General features: G+C 43.0%; 1 protein-coding gene across 1 annotated transcript in view; it reads right to left on the bottom strand.

Moving 5' to 3' along the window:
* Nucleotides 1-261: 261 nt before the first annotated feature.
* Nucleotides 262-17,104, bottom strand: part of B3GNT2 (UDP-GlcNAc:betaGal beta-1,3-N-acetylglucosaminyltransferase 2) — a 33,645-nt gene continuing 16,802 nt past the window's right edge. Inside the window, exon 2 of the mRNA XM_024552746.4 lies at nt 262-2,766. Coding sequence (XP_024408514.1) covers nt 1,564-2,757 — 1,194 coding nt within the window. The 5' untranslated portion in view covers nt 2,758-2,766 and the 3' untranslated portion in view covers nt 262-1,563. The remainder of the gene's footprint in view (nt 2,767-17,104) is intronic.

Genomic DNA, 17,104 nt, shown 5'->3' with positions numbered 1-17,104 from the left:
TGCTCCATTTTCTAGTTAAATTCTTTATACTCACTGAAAACATAAATAAATATTCACACTCATCTTTAAAACTTGAATTGGGAAAGCACTTTTAAGAATTTTAAATGTGAAGACAAGATGACCCATTGAGACAGAGAAAAAGTTATATTCAATATCACTATAACAGTTCCAGGGGGCGTGGGAATGGCTTCTTTGAGGAAAGTGTAATCAAACACAGAAAGCAAAAAGAGATCATAGATTACTACCCATTATACATGACAATTAAAAATGCAATGACTTTTATTTTCATCTTTGTATACTCCCCAGAATTACATTTGGTTAAGAATCCTGATCTCTATAAACACAAAAAAATTCAAGAAAGCATGTTACAAGATGGTATATAATCAATAGTTTGGCAGAATTTTGTCAACTCTAGCAGTTCACAGCTCCCCCAAAAATGAATTCTAAAATTCAAAAATAACAGCTTTATTTAACATATGTTACACCTTACATTTAAAATAACATGCTCTAGTTAAATATTTTATCAACAACACTGTATACAAATAAAATATTACACAAAATATATTTAAGAAAATGTTTTGGTCGTTGATCTGAACAATAAATAAAAACACAGGCACTTCTACACTGAGACAGGGAAGCAGTTGCTACTCAGAATAATTGTGTATAAGCAACATGTGAAGATATGGCAAGAACTGAATCCAGGAGAAACCACTCACAACAAGGTCTGCCACTTCAACCTTTTCAAGTTCAAAAGTTGCATATGCTTTCCTGGTCCACATTAAAAAGCCATAAACACAGTATGACTGCCAGTGTCAATTCAATCTTTAGTTGGCCCTTATGGAATCATACTCATTATCTGCAAACACTAAAGATACAGAACTATTATGATACCATGTAGCAAACCAAACACAAGAACAGTTATTGTGTTCCTGTATTATAGTCTCCTTACTATGACCATAACAAGATAAATTGGGTAACACAGTGATTCTCATTTTGCAAAATTAACTGATTGTATTAACACAAGAAAATACTGCTGGGGTGGCAGAAAATTTCGACAGAAGTCAATTTTTCTAGACAATTAAAAAAAATCATCCAAATTTTATAACAACAAATTTTATTCCACTTCACAAAAACTGTTGAACCATGTATAACAAATCATTTGCATACAATAGTTTTATAAACATCTAAATTGCAGATAATTCACTTATTATAATGGAAAGTAGGAATATTACCATATTTGGGTGAAACAAAAATAACTTAAAATAGTCAAGTTCCAAAAACTTACTATTTCAGGTAAAAAGGGGCAAATTAGAAAATAATGACTACTAACCAACAAGAAGAACCAAAACCAACCGTCCTGCCATATCCTTCTCTAAAAAATTAAGATCTTCTGCCTTCCCTCTTCAGAAAGTACCACACTGAAGGGTTTAAAGGCCCTTAAATAGATACTACTTATGAAGGCAATTTTGATGGTTAAACATAGAAATTTGCCCTAATGAGAGAACACAATGTGGAAACTATCCAAGATATCTCTTTCTATGAAGAATTTAGTTTGTGTATATTTTAGCAATTTAAATGAGCATTTTGCAACCGAGACCAAATATCAATCATCTCTTGAGGTTTTCTACTATGCACTAACATCAAATCTAGATAGGAACAAATATTATTCCTTTTTTTCTCTTCTATATCAAATGTCTTGAAGCCTTTGTGTTTCTCTGGAACGAGGCCAAGTTTCTGAAGGCACATTCCAGTATAAACATCATCAATGGGGTAGAGAAAGACTCGGTCAGTTATATTGTACAGCCTCAGAGCCAGGTGGCCGGAATAGAGGAATCCACCTCCTCCGGCATAAGGCGGGTAGACGCCGGTGTAAACAACTTCTGGGATGTAGTACTTCAGCTTCTTATCCCGATGAGGTCCAGCGTTGTGGATCACATCACCTATGAACAAATCTTTGGCTTTGTTTTTGGATAAGCTATTCAAGTAATTCAGGATATGATGGGTATTCACAAAAACATCATCATCGCCCTTAAACACGAACTCGGCATTTGGGCAGGAAGTGCTCACCCATCTGAGAAAGAGTACTTCTTTCAGGGACAAGTTGAAGAAAGTGTCTCTATAGTTCCACATAAGAATGTCTTGGTGCTTCTCACTCTCAAATTTCAGCATATCTGAAAGATCGGGATGGTTGTCCTCTGGGGGTGTCTGGCCTAGTAAGAAGACACGCACCACCGTTTGGTTCCCCACGTTGGTTTCTCTGCCCCAAGATTCCCGAATTGCTTGCCTTCTAGCGAAATGTGGAGTGAGGGACTTAATTGCCAGCAGTAAGAAGGGTTTCTTTACACACTTATCCGGTTGATCTATAAGCAATGAGTAATTTCGACATCTCAAATACAGCAGAAAGTCTTTAAACCTGTCTGGCAAATTGTTGAAATCTGAAACTGCAGACTGGACCCTCAGGTCAGGTTCACAGTAATTCAGATGGCTTATGTTGGAAAACCCGTTCAGTTCCCCCGTATGGTTTGCCAACATGCCCAAAATGGGATTGTACCGCCTGTTCAGCTTTTCTTGTTCTCGGTTCCAATATGCCACGGGAAGGTCAGATGTCTTCCAGAACTTTTCTTTGGGTATTATTACTTCCCCCTTTCCATTTTTTTCTTGGTTACTGCTTTTGGAGACTTCCACAATCAAATAAATGAAGACATTTACCATCATCAGGATTCCCAGCAACTTTATTCTCCGACGTCCAACACTCATTTCTCATATCTGGAACAAAAGGGAGGGGCATTGTATTAATTGAATAATTATTATTTTGCATTTACTCACATATGTCACTTGCCTCTTTGTTGTTACCTTCCTTGGAAGAGTGGGTTAGAGCACAGATCCTAGACTTGCATGGCCTAGGTTCAAATTGAGGCCTTACCATTCTAGCCGTGTGACCTCGGGCAAGTTGTAGAACTGATGTCTCAGCTTCTCCGTCTATGAAATGGAGTTAATAACCCACTGCATAGAATGGGTTTGAGGGCTACATGATTTTACATGTAAAGCTTTTAAAGCAGTGGCTGGCCCATAGTAAGCAGTATATACCGTAAGTAGCTGTTAACCCTGCGGCTGTTTTAGACTCCAGAAGGCAAAAATATGCATTTACTAAATAACCTCACAGCTCTTCGACTTCCTCGCTTACAAGGACACATACAAACCAGTGTGCTGCCAACTGATTTGCCCACGATTCATAATAACAAATACATTTTATATTGTGATCCAGTACATACATGTACACAAACATGTAACTTTACAAAGTAGGGCAAAAGTACATTTATAGTTGTGAGTACATGAAACAAAGTTTATTCTTGTATTATTTATTAATGATTGTTGTATTTTCCATACAAAGAACTGTAAACCTACTTTTGCCCTGCCCTGTATTTATAGGTGTTGTAATATGCGTAGTTCCACGTAATTTACTCAAATTTTTTATTTTACTCTATTTCATTTTTAAAAAAGTGGTGGCCAAAACCCTGAATTGTTGTTTCCCAACCCAACATTTCATGGATTAGAAAACAAGGGCAGAGAGATGAAGGCGCTTGCCCAGGGTTGAATAGCCAGGAGGTGAAGGAGCCACTAATCACACTGAGTGCTCGGAGACATAAAGTGAAAAAGTCATACCAGCTTTATCCCAACATCCAAAAACTGATAATGACCCAAACACCACCAACAGAATAGATTACCAAACTGTGGTGTGTCCATACAATGGAATAACCCCCAGCAATAAAAAGGAAACTACTGCCACTAGCAACAAGAGCACATTAAGAGTGAAAGACAGACCTCAAATTCCATTCATGTCAGGTTCAAGAAAGCAAATTTAATCTAGGACCTAGATATCTGAAAGTGATGGACAGAAGCAGGAGGGAATGTTCTGGAGTATAGAAACGTACTACATGTGCCTTCATTGGAATGAGAAATCCATGGGTGTGTACATTTGTCAAAACTCCAAGTGTATACTTAAGATCTCTGCTGTTTATAGAAAAATGAAAAGAGAAATGAAAATGACATTTTAATGAACTATCAAAGGCTATGAGCAGATTTCAGTCTGCGGCCAAAAGAACAAAGAAAGAGTACTACACAGTTGGCTGGGAATATAACTCCAGAGGCTAACACTGCGGAGATAGATGACCTACACAAAAATAACCATTTAGATAAAGCTTGAAATTAAAAGGCAAGCAAAAAAGTGGAATGGCAAGACACTCTGAAAAAATCTCTTTCCAGATTAATTCTATGACTGAGCATTTACCTTTGTAAAAGAATCCCAAAGTAGTACTGCATCCCACGCACTGTGCCTTATTTAACTTGATACAGTGAGCCTATGAAGTAGGTGCTATTAGTTTTATTCACATTTTATACCTGAGGAAACAGATTTAAAAAGCTAGCTGTGTTAAGGGCAGAGCTGGAATTCCAACCAAAGCAATGGGGTACACACCAAGGCCACCATGTCAAATGTAACGACTCTTCTCCAACTTCTAGAACAAAGTTGTGTGACTATTTTTTAATCAAGGGTAGTGCTTACTTTTAAAAAAATGTAAGAGCACTTTTAAGTTCTCTGGGTTCTAACAAATAGTCCCGAGGTAGAAGAAGTATTTGTCACGCTGAGAATGCCATGAGTTATTATATGCTGGACAGCCTACATTAATCGATCGGAATTCCCAAGCTATTTTTTGTCTCTTAAAATCTGTTTAGTGATCCTACTCTAATTGCTTGTATTTACCACTGCTAAATAGCTTGGTTTATGGACACACAAGTAAAAAGTGTTTTTTAAAAAACAAGCCCCTACTCCCCCAAAGCCTTTGCACATCTAGAGAGCACGGCAGACAATAAAGTGATGCGTGTGCCCTCAGCTCACCCACGTGGACTCCCACCACCATCCATTTCTCCCCTCCCTTCCCTACCACTACCCACCTCCACCCCTCAAGCTCCCCCACTGAGCCCCCAAGAAAAGGCCTTCTTAAAGGCCCTCCAAAGAAGGTAATAAAAATATACAAGACATTTCCGACTCCTTAATTACATTTTTAAAGGGCCCCAAGTCACCTAGAGCCTGGATAATTGAAAATGTCCAAATGTCCATGCCTAAGTCAAAGGTCCACACCCTCCTTAGGTCACGTCATTTCAAAGGCGCTTGTGGGCAAACCTTAGGAGCAAATTGGGGGTCCAAGTCCGGTACACCTTTGCTATGGGCCTTACTTGCAAGGACAAGAGAGCTCAAATGGACACCAAGAATGTATTGCATTAATATTTCATACAGTTAGAAGCATTAGTCGTCTCTTTAGAAAATGAATTGCTGATAGTTTTAAGCTTTGTTTTTTGGTGGTGGCGGCAGGGGAACCTTCCAGATTTGAGACGAACACTTTTCAAAAACAATTCTATCTAAATTGGGATAATCCCCTAAAGCTAAAGTAGCACTGGACCCAATATCTCTGATCTCTAGGTCTTAGGCCCTTCATGTGGATAGGCTGGGAGAAGGGCAATGAGGGAAGGTACGAGGGTGAACAGAGAAAGACCACAATGAGGAAAAACATTCGGAAGGGTACTCAGGAAAAAACAGCATACACTATGAACAGCTAACTACTCAGCAGAAATTTTCAACTCAGAAAAGGAATATGAGTTATCCGTAGACTAGCCCTGAAATTCTAGAGTAAAAGAAGACAGCTTAAGGGAAAAAAAGGGGAGCGCAGTACTTTACTAAGTTAATTTTCCTAGGAAAAGATTCAGGGTGAATAATATGTTAGATGACTCTAGATAAAAGCCAGCTGTGCATCCAGGCTATGGGACAAGGCCACGGACATCCGGATACAGCCAGAACCACCTGAAGAGAGCGTGTGAAGTTTCTATCACAGAAAAGCACAGACGCTTCTTGGGGAATACTTTGAGGAACACACTGGGTGTGCTGACCCTGGCCCAAGATTTCCAACCTCATCCACTGTAATTTAGGATTTTATTTCCACGAGCAAGACCCAGCCAGGGCCTCCCATCACCTCAGTTAAGACAGGCCTCTGTAGCTCTCAAAGGAACACCATCCTCACCTGCTGTCTGCTCAAGGATTCCAGTCTGCAGAGTTTTTTCCTGCCCATTTCTCATTTGCATCCCCTACGGGAAGGTGAGAGGAGAGCACTTCACCAGTGAGAAAAACGGAGGCTCAGAAGGGCAGTTAACTGAGCTGCCTAAATGTTACAAACCATACCAGGCCAACACAGAAGGCACTGTTCAAGGTCAACAGTGGAGCCTCAAGGGCTGGCTCAAGACTGAAAAGACCCAAGGCACAGGGTCATGGTACATGTGATGTTACCAAGACTCTCCAAAAAAGGGAAAGTGGGGCTACCAGGAAGCTCCCAGCCCCCCTTCTGAGAGTGGCCCAGCCTTCCTTGTCCAAATCTCCAAATTTGCAGCTGGAGTTAACTCTTACTACAACTTGCTAAAGGGCACTTCTTCCCAACCAATCTGAGAAGGAAGGGAGGGAAAACTGAAGTTCTCAATTGCACATATCCATCAAGTTTAAATGTCATCTTTCATTTGGAAACGGGGCACAGTCCCTTGCATGAGAACTCTGCTTTTGGCAGACTCTTACCACAAACCGAAGTTCATGGAAAGGAGGACAAAGCAGTGACCCCATAAAAACATCTGTGGGAAAAAGCTCTCTGAATGTCTGACTAAACAGTCCCATTGCAGACACAAAACCAATGCCGTGTCTTTTTTTGAGCAGGAAGCCATTCAGTACTTTGCTTATGAAGAATTTGAGTAAGGAAACTTACCCCAACATTGGGGAAGATGTTACACAAGTCCCACTGTGAAACACAGAATTATGACTGTGAGTAACAGAAACAGGAGAAAATCCCACGTACAAAGAACGTCCTTAGCTTTTCACCTTGTGCTTAGGCATGAAGTTTCCCCAACGAGGACCAAACAGTGTTGAAATTTCTAAAACACATCAGTTGATTTTGTTTCTTTAATGAAAAACAAGGTCCTCATTTTGTAATTAAAATATTTAGAAACACAAGGTAGAGACAGAAAAACACACTGTTTAGCTGAAAATGGGTTACAAAATAGTACAGACTACGTGAAAATCCAGATAAAATACCACACAAAAGCAAAACCGGTTTAATCAGGGTACTAGGGTTACAGGCTACCTGAACGTCTCTAATGCTGCCACAGCATCTCTCTGCTCGAACAGCCCCCGCCACACACAGCTAGACCGCCCGGGATGGTGGAGCACATCACACAAAACTCCCGATGCTGTGTTCTCACTGCTGCAGCCCACACCTCTGGCCTGTGTCATGGCCTTGCACAGTGCCCCAGACACGCCATCACTGTCCTGGACCCTGCAGTGTTGAGCAGAGGCTCTGTCACAGCCATCCCTAGATCACCTGCACACCTTTCCTTGGGCTTATGCTGCTTGCCTGAAGCCCTCAGTTAGAAGGATTCGTAAAAACAATAGTAAAATATGAACATCTGCTTTATTATAATAAATACGTACCTGCCAGGCACTAGCAATCCTATGAGGCAGACAGCCACACAGAAGTGATTTAACTTGCCCAAGGTCACACGTCCGGTAATTGGCAGAGCCAGGATTTGAACCCAGAGCTCCAGAGTAAGGTTTTTAAATCGTGATGCCAGTGAATGCTGCTGCACAGGATTATAACTAAAGGAACTAAAGGGATACAAGTCTTATTTTCAATGGTTCATCTTCTTTAAAAGTATTAAATATTTTAAAGCTTTGTACGTTTTAACTGACAAAACTACCACGAGTCAGAGTTAGATATGGGAGGCAGAGTGGTATCTAAGTAACATTTATCGAATGATCGATCACTCTGTAGTCCAAGCTCTGGGCAAAACACCTCACCACCTCACTATGCTTCCCAAAACGCAGTCCAAACGTTCCTGTCGTTTCACTCATGGACACTACTAACTACCCTGGGAAGCACTCAAGAGGATGATCTGAAAAGGCTCCCTCCATTTCTGGGAGCCCCATAAACAATGAAGCAAAGTGCTGGCTAGAAGACACTCTAATATGGCTGTTGACAGCCACAAAGACTAATTCTCAGAAAACTCCTGAGTCAGGGATGGACACCCACCCACCAAGGGCTCCAGCAAGCTGGATAGGTGGCCATGGAGAGCTAGTCAGAGACAGAGCCAGCATCCACACCCAGGCCCTCAAGTACCAAAGTTAAGAGAAAGGCAGGACCTTCTTGTAATTATGAAATAGTGACCAGCTACCCCCATTCAGTCAGGCTGAGGCAAGGGGGATGGAAAGTCAAGCCAATTTGACCACAGGAGACTGAGCGAGCAGCCCCAGTGTCCACAGGGTCCTGCTTCCTGATTGCTTTCTTGCACAAACCTCACAAATCCTCAAAGAGGGAAAGGGCCTAAGCCAGATGCCACATCATGGGGGCAGGGAAACCATGTCCACTCTTTGGAGAACATGTCTACCATTCTGCCCGGCCCCTGCTCTCCCCCACCCTCCAGGAGCCTGGCCAGAGTGCCTTTCCTAAATCCTTTCCTGCCAGGCCGCTTCCATCTGTTGCCTGGCCCTTGCCAGCCGTTTCCAGGTTCTGCTCAGATGAACGGAGACAGGGATAGTTTGCAGTTAAGTGGTTCTCGGGGAGAGGACAGCTTCTAGCATGTAAGGCAGACAGGGGATGATAAGGTTCGAATGAGGTGACTCTGTTGGACCAGAGAACTGGGCCATACCTAGAGCTTGTTTCTTAATAGAAACAAGAAGCCTGGTTCTTGCCAGGCCTGGGGCACAGCCCGAGACTGCCCTCACAGCCTCACCCCGAGACTGGCATGAAGCAAGAATGTGTGTCTGACTCTGCTTTCTGGTCTGGAAGTCTTGGAGGCAGCTAAATTCAAGGAATTTTGCTCATAGGCATTACTAGTACCCTTCATGTTCAAAATTAAAAGGAAAAGTACATGTAATGAATCTATTCACCTGCACATCCCCACAGGCGACATCATTCGCCCAAATGGCAGGACATGTGCTGGTACCCACTGATTAAATTCCCCCAAAGCCCAGCCAGCATGGCTGATTTTTCTCAAATGATACTCATCATTTAAAATCAAATCAAATCAATCGCTAAGTTAATTCTTCGAATAACCACATATAGAACTTTCAGAAAACTCAGCTAACAACAGAGAATTAACCCTACCAGAGGCCATCCTGCCCCTGCCTTTAGTAAAACTGGTAAAAGTTTTATATCTTCAGTGTAATGGTTATAATCCCAGATCCATTTTCACTTTGGAATGCTGGCCCAGCTTCTGGGGTTAGACAGCCCAAAGTTAAATTCTAGTTATGCTACCCAGTTAGCTGTGTGACCTTAGGCAAACTTTGACCTCTGAGCCCCAGTTTCCTCATCTGTAAAGTGGGGATGATATAACCTACCACACCACTCTGTCTTCTGCCACACAATGGACATTTAACAGTTCTACTTCAGAAGTTTGACTCCTCCATCAAGTACTAAATGAAAGCATGCTTCTAAAGTTTTGTCCTCCACTGTCTCTTTTATAATTTACTCTTTGTGGAAACTCATATATCCACTGCCTTAAACATCACCTCCGAAAGTAAGATTACAAACTGATCCAGTTAACTCTAGATATTAGTTTCTAAATGCTTTGTGAAGACCCTATTCCCAGGCCATTTGTAATGAATCAACTTCCCAAGTACCAGGGTGTGCATCCCAGAACAACCTTGATTTGCTCCTTCTCCCTGATCCCCACATCCAATCAGGAAACAAGTCTTGTGTTCCCTTCTCCATAAGGCCACCTCCACCCCCTCCTTCACCTCTCCCCTATTCCATTTATGCTCTGCTACTGGCTATTGCAGTGGCCTAATGCCTCATTTCCCACCATGCTCCCCAACCACTCTGTCTTCAGTCCCTGCTCACGCTGCTCTCCCAGTTTGGTCAGATCAGCACCACAACATGCTATGCTCCCCCAGAGCCTATCTGTAAGTGCCTGTTGTTTTCTACAACTCCTTTCCTCTTTTTCATTCCCACAGCTCAAGCTCAGAGCCTCATCCCTTGTCCCTTCTGAGAGACCTCCTGCCCAGGAATATGCCCCACCCTGAATACCAGCCTCGCTCCTCCAATTTTCTCACTCATATGCCCACCTGGTCCCAGCCAGGGCCCTTTATGATGATCTGTGCTTCCCTTCACATCACCTCCGGCCAATGTCTCGTCTTCCATCTACACCCTATACAATTTAAGCTGTAACCAGAGCAAACATGTTTCTGTTCCAGCAACCCCAGCTTCTACCCTCTGCTATGCCTTCCTGGAGAGCTGCTACTCCTTCCAAATTAGCTCATGTCATCTCCTGGCTGAAGCACCCACCTTCCAGAAGTTAGAGCATCCACTCCCCGTCTTGGTGGCCTACACCTGGGCAGCTTGCACAAGGCAGGCCTTCACACTGTACTGCCATTACCCCAGCACATGGCACCTGAGACTCACTTAGCATTTGCTGAACAAACATTTTGGCCACCTGGTCAAGTTCAATGAATGTAGGGAGGTATTCAGTAGAAACTGGATTAATTAAATATATACACCTTTCTCCAAAGAGATGACAGTGGAAAATCATTTATATGTGTGCTAGTAAGTAACACATATATCTACAAAAATCTGTCTCACTTTTTGAAGTACTACAGTACAACAGAAAAAATTTAAAGGCTACTGCAGAGTTGAGGGAGGATTCAGGGTTTCAGAAGTAGGGAGTCCATATTAGACTAAGGGTGGGGGCAAGATTTGAAGAGGTGAGCTGGGGTGGGAAGGCGGCCCAGCCCTGCATTTCCCACAGTCAGGCCCATCCCCAGCCCCACCACAGGCACAAGGATGTGGAGGAGCTTTGACTGAGCACAGCCTGTGTGTGGGATTCAGCAGTGCTCCTGCAGCAGATCCAAGCCAGCCCCTCCCCCACCCTGCCCCCAAATGGGGAGCCTCCAGATCTCCTTTCTGGTGAGGGGAAGACCTCCGGCACGTGTTACCCTGCCAAGGCCATGACAGTAGAGGGACAGGGTGAACACGCCTCAGGGAAGGCAGGCCCCTAGTACAGACGCAGAACTTGGGGACGTACACCTACCTAAGGTGGGAAATCATTTTTAAACAGAAATGCTGCAATACAGGTAGTCACTTCCTGGCTGGAGCTGGTAAATGTTTCTACTCCAGGCTCCAGGGCCTATGTACAAATAACTGTAGTCTGGCAGGCTCTCAACGAGCCCTCAGAGACTCCCTAGAACAGTGATTTTCTAACTTTTTCATCTCCTGGCACATGTGAACTAATTACTAAAATTCTGTGGCACACCAAAAAATTTTTTTTTCTGACAAAACAAATTAGATATAATTTTGATTCATTCACACTGGACAGCTTATTTTGTGTTGACTGTTGTCATCTTTTTATTTGACAATCTACGGAAAAGAGGTCAGGGTCCCTGACTAAATAGGTGTTGCATGCTTTAAAACTTCTTGTGGTATACCAGTTGAAAATTGCTGCCCTAGAAGATTTCTCTCTGCTTCCTTCTTCTGTTTGCTCAGTTGGGTTACATGGGATGTGTTTCAGTCTGGGTCCAACCAGGAGGCAAAAACCAAAACACCACAGCAATTTGAGCAGGGGAAGTTTTGTACAAGGAATAACTGAGCAACTGTGAAGACGCACTAGAACTCTAAAGGGTGCACAGCACAGATGAGAAGTACCTGAAAAAAGGACAAACGGGGAAGAACGAAACGTTCAGAGATGGTCCACTCACTGGGAAATCAGGGACCACCCTCTGGGATGCAGGCACCAAGCCTGGAAAGCAGTTTCCCCATCAGGAGGGCTACAGGAAACAAACCTTCGGGAGGCAGCACCTAGACTGGTAGGTGGGCATGCAGAGAGGATGAGGGAACAGAGGGAGCCACGCACACAGAGGCGGTCAGGGTGCTGCTGGAACTGGAACTGGAACTGGAGAGGCCTCCTTCTGCAGGAGCTCAGAATGCAATGGATGGCTTGGCCAGGAGAAGCTCAGAGCAGCTGCTCAGGACAAACATGGGGTGGGCAGCTCATTAGATGGCCAGGACCGTGGGGCCCACAATGTGGGAGCTGAGGAAAGGGTGCAGAGAAGCAGTGACCTGGGCTGTGCGCAGGCTCCCCATCCCACCGCTGCTGCCAGAGCTGGAGCAAGTACAGGGCGGCCAAATGCTAGAAAAAGCTGTGCCCAGAAGGCACCTAGGAGAGCAGGAAAAGCAGCAGGCTCTCTGAGAGCCTGAAGACACTTCCAGTACACCAGGATGCAGGAATGAAAATCCCTTCCTCCCACAACATCCTCTTCAGAGCCCTCAACTCACACAAGACAAAGGAAAAACATCTTAAGGGTTCTGATCCCTTTTCCCGGATCAGGCAACAAAGGGTGGACTTGGAGCTGAGAGGCAATAGTCAGTAACTGGCACAAGTTGTAAATCTCTGTATCACCAACTCAAATGCATCACCGACCACAAAGGTTTTTATTTGAGTTTGGAGTTAGAGAAAAGCCTTAAAACATGGGTCACTTACACTGAATTGACTGGGGCTTGAAACAGGATAGATTTCAGAAATGTGGGGATAAACCAGGCAGGCAAGAGATGGGGCAGGGGCACAGGGTGCCTGCAGGTAAAGACAGACACAGCTGGTTGGTGGGCTGATGGGTTCTGATGCCACAGGGGAAAGAGCAGGTCAGTGCAGGTGGGCCCAGGGCCTCTCCACCAGGACAAGACGGGGCCGTGCAGACGCCTAACTTAATCCGACACCTAACTTAATCCATGTTGCTGCTGGGGGATTGGAGCAATGTGTTTCCTGCCACAGCCCCTTGAGAAAGAAAGGAAAGAAACTGACTAAATCACACAGGTATATGAAACAAGGAAAAAAAGAAGGACTCCAAATTGGATGTCCGTGTTGATGATGAATGTTGTTGGCTTTTGTGTTCACTGAGATTTAATTTCTGTAAAGTAGATTCAGTTCACAGGGAGAAAGAACAAGATCCGGGTGGGCTGTCTTCTATCATCAGACCTCCAGTGCACCTCTGACACAGTACAGGCATTTCCTCTGTTGTACCAACCACTAACCCATGGGTTATTTCTAATCTTTTCTTATCATTGAAAAAAAAAATTGAAGAACCACCTCACACGTGTGTCTTTTTCCATTGTCCTTTATTTCCTTTAGAAAAATTACAAAGAGAACTAATTTTTAAGTCATTTAGAATATAATCATTCCCCTCCCTTCCCCTTCCATCCCCAGCACCCCCATCCCCCGGCCAAAAGGCCAGACTGATTTATCCTCTCACTGTGCACCCACAAGCAGCATGCGCTGTTCGCAATGACTGTGGACATTGTCCTTTTTCATCTTTACCAAAAAAGGGCAGCTGCCTATTTTAATTCACACCGTCTTTCCATATGCTTCCTTCCTGACTTTCCTACTCCCCATGCCCTTTGCCCATTCTTCTGTGTCGGGATGTTCTCATCTCAATTAACCTTCACAAGATCAAAAATGTAAAACAATTACTCTGAGGTCACAGAGCTAATCCCGGCAGGGCCGGCACTTAGATCCCGGACCCTGACCCCAAGTCTAACCACACAACATTGTCACTCAAAGAGGACTTCAAGAATCCCTAAGTTGCACTTGAAAAAAATAATTTAGGAACTAAAATCATTACATTTATGGATACCCAGAAGACGTAGACAATTTCAAGGCTTAATCAATACAAGAAAGGAACGATGCAGGTTAACGCGTGCAGGCTGAGAACTGTTCACTGCCCAGGGGTCCTGGTCTGACAATGCAAGTGCCTTTCTACCAGAAGTGGGGCCCCTTTAGGTGTGTTAGGTATATTCCACACACAGACCACAACCCAATTTCATTACCACAAGTAAACTACAAGAATTTCTTTACCAGTGCATGAGCTCATACTCCAACGACCTCATTCACAGAAGAGGAAACTAAGGCTCAGGGAGCCACAAAGCCTCACCTGAGGTCACCCATAGGGAGGACAACCAGGGTGGTGAGAATTATTTTAGAGACAAGAGGCTTGTTCTCACACGACTGGGCTTCGATTCTAGACCACCAACATCAAAAACAAAAGAAGGCCAAAAAGGCCATTTGCCCCAGCACCACCTCCCTGCCGCCCACTGTCTGGGTGTGTTTTTATTATTCGGTTGGTCAGAAAGTCCTTTATGTTTTTTCTGACCATGGCTCCAGTAGTGCTTAGATGCCTTTAACTTCCTGTGAAACAATTTTGTTAGATTGTATTGTGACAGCTGTCATGTCAGCGGGCATTTAAAAAAAAGCTTATCAAAATGGTGAATTTTTGTGCAGCCATTTTAATACTGAAGATGGAAGAAAACACGCAACATTTTCAGTGTATTCTGCTTTATTATTTCAAGAAAATTAAAAATGCAACTGAAACCCCTCAATAAACATTTGTGCAGTGTATGGAGAAGGTGCTATGACTGAGCAAACATGTCAAAAGTCGTTTGCAAAGTTTCTTGGTACTATTGCCATTGTGGCCAAATAATTCTTTGCTGTGGGGCTGTCTTATGCACTGGAAGTTGTTTAGCAGCACCCCAGGCCTCTACCCACCAGAAGCCAAGAGCAGGAGACAGCCGGCATACTCAAAATATCCAAATCAGTAAAATTATTGGTGAAAATGAAAACGGTGTCTTTTATTTTATGGACGAAAATGTAACGGACTTTTTGGCCAACTCAATACCATATTTTGCTGTGTAAAATGCACATTTTTTCCCCAAATTTTTGAGGGAAAAATAAGGATGCCCATTATACACGGGTAGTACTAACTCTGTATCTATACAGATCTATTCAATTCTTTTATTTATGCTTATGCATTAAAAGTGTAACTCTAGAAAGCAATAACAATATCCATATGTAAAATAATATCCTGGAATACAATAATTGGCTTTGTTTCTAAATATAAATAAATAAATAACTGAATTAAAAAATTAAAAAATTTTTTTCTTGAAAGTTTGGACCAAAAACATGGGTGTGTTGACTCTGCTGTTATACCTCACACTCACTCACCTGATTTATCACACCTTGTTGTTAACATGTCTGGCAAACCCACAGACAGTGTGGGCCTCAAGGGCGGGACTGGGCAATGTTCATTTTCTCTGTCTTTGGTGTCTGCCTCTCAGACAATTTACTGGCCAATAAGTTTGGGGATAAGGACATAAAAGGGGTGGGACAGTAAAGGAAGGCAGACTCATTTTTACTCATTGATCTTTTTGATCAAGAGTCTTTTACATTGCTCTAGGCAAATCACTGTTGAATAATTGCACACACAGGGCCTGAACTTCCAGACCCCCCATGCCATGCCAGGCCTCCTACCCTGGCCCCTGGCTGTCTAGTAGTCAGGGTAGGCTGCTCCTCTTCACAAGGGCCCCAGGTCAGCAGCCTTTTCCAATTCCACAATGTGCTTTCTCCTCAATGCCTCACCCCTCACCCACCAGGACAGCATTACCTGGGCACATCTCAATGAAGTACAGCACCTAAAAACATCTTGGGGAAAGTCTCTTACAATCATACAAATCTGTAAACAAATATAGGCCCCAGGGATGGTGGAGAGGAGTAAGAAAGCAATTAAAAATTAATAAAAATGGCCCTTACCAGCCTGGCTCAGTTGGTTGAGCATTGTCCTGCAGAGCGAAAAGGTCGCTGGTTTGATTCTCAGTCAGGGCACATGCCTGGGTTGTGGGCCAGGTCCTGGTGGGGCGTGTGCAAGGGGCAACTGATGATGCTTCTCTCATACATCAGTGTTTCTCTCCCTCTCTTTCTCCCTCCCTACCCCTCTCTCTAAAAATAAGATAAATAAAAATAAATAAATAAAAATGAAAAAAATTAATAAAAATCCACAAGCATAAATTACAGTATTGGACTAGAAACAGAATCCAATTACATAAACCAGGTTAGCAAAGTGACCTTATATAATATTTCTGGGAATAAGTAGGCCATGAGCCATGGTTTGGCAATCCTGGCGCAGAGACGGGGAGAAAGGGAGGTAGCCTAGTGCCTGCTATGTGGGCTACTTATGTCTATAGGCACATGTAAAGAAAAGCTGGTGAAATCAATTAAGAAAGAATATTTCCATGTAGGAATTGGAAAAGAGATTACTCTCATTCAAAAATTCAATTAAAAACTAAGTGAACTAAATTAAAAATTGACTTTCCTCAAAGTTTGAAGATTGACTTTCAAAGTTACATCACTCCCCACCACTTAATTCCGTGAGTTGTAATAAATGACCACAGACAATATTTGAAACTTTCGATTTTCAAACAATCACTAAATGTTAAGCACGTGAGCAGCCAAATTCAATCTGCCATTTGCCCCGGCACAGAGAGTCATCTATGTCCTTTCCAACAGGTATTCCACAAACTCTCTCGGGTCAACCAGCGACCATCCCGATTCTATACGTTACTTTTGGCAATTCCTGTCCTCATCAAACACAGTGTCTGAGAGCGTCTCCACCAGTTTCCAGGTTCAAATTCCACCGCAAAATGAAACTTCACATTTGTCTTCCTTCCATAAAAAATATATATAACCTCTCAGAATCAAGAAAACATGCTGCAAGTTGGGACAGCATACAGCATATGAAATTAGCCTTTTTTTATAACTTCAATAAATACTTAAATTACTACCAGTGACATTCATTGTGTTCATTTTTCATAATTTAATAAATTGCCTTTGGAAGTCTCAACTTCTTGGCTAGTAGGATAAAGGCGTCCAGTAACATGTTTTCTTAAAGAGCACTTGCCCTTGGTTACCATGAAGGGGACACCAAGGAGCTGAAGGCCCACGCTTCAGGCTCCAGGCCTCCCAACCGACCATTTGGAGTCCCTGAGAGAAGCAGTCTTGATGTTACTGCCTGACTCATTCTCTAAAACCATGCACGAAAAGCATAGAAAGTTGTGTAAAACTGGCAAGTGCAGAGATTTAAATAATGTTGTATCCAAACAAAAGGAATCAATAGATCTAATACCTTGGGGGAGGAAAACGACGGGAAATGAAGAAATGGGATGGAGCAACCAGGGGCACTTTTTCTAACAAGACATTAGCAAAG

This window comes from Desmodus rotundus, chromosome 5 (genome assembly GCF_022682495.2).
Source record: "Desmodus rotundus isolate HL8 chromosome 5, HLdesRot8A.1, whole genome shotgun sequence".
In the NCBI taxonomy this organism is placed as follows: domain Eukaryota; kingdom Metazoa; phylum Chordata; class Mammalia; order Chiroptera; family Phyllostomidae; genus Desmodus; species Desmodus rotundus.
The sequence above is the reverse complement of the archived record's forward strand: the minus strand, read 5'-3'. Positions and strand labels throughout refer to the sequence as shown.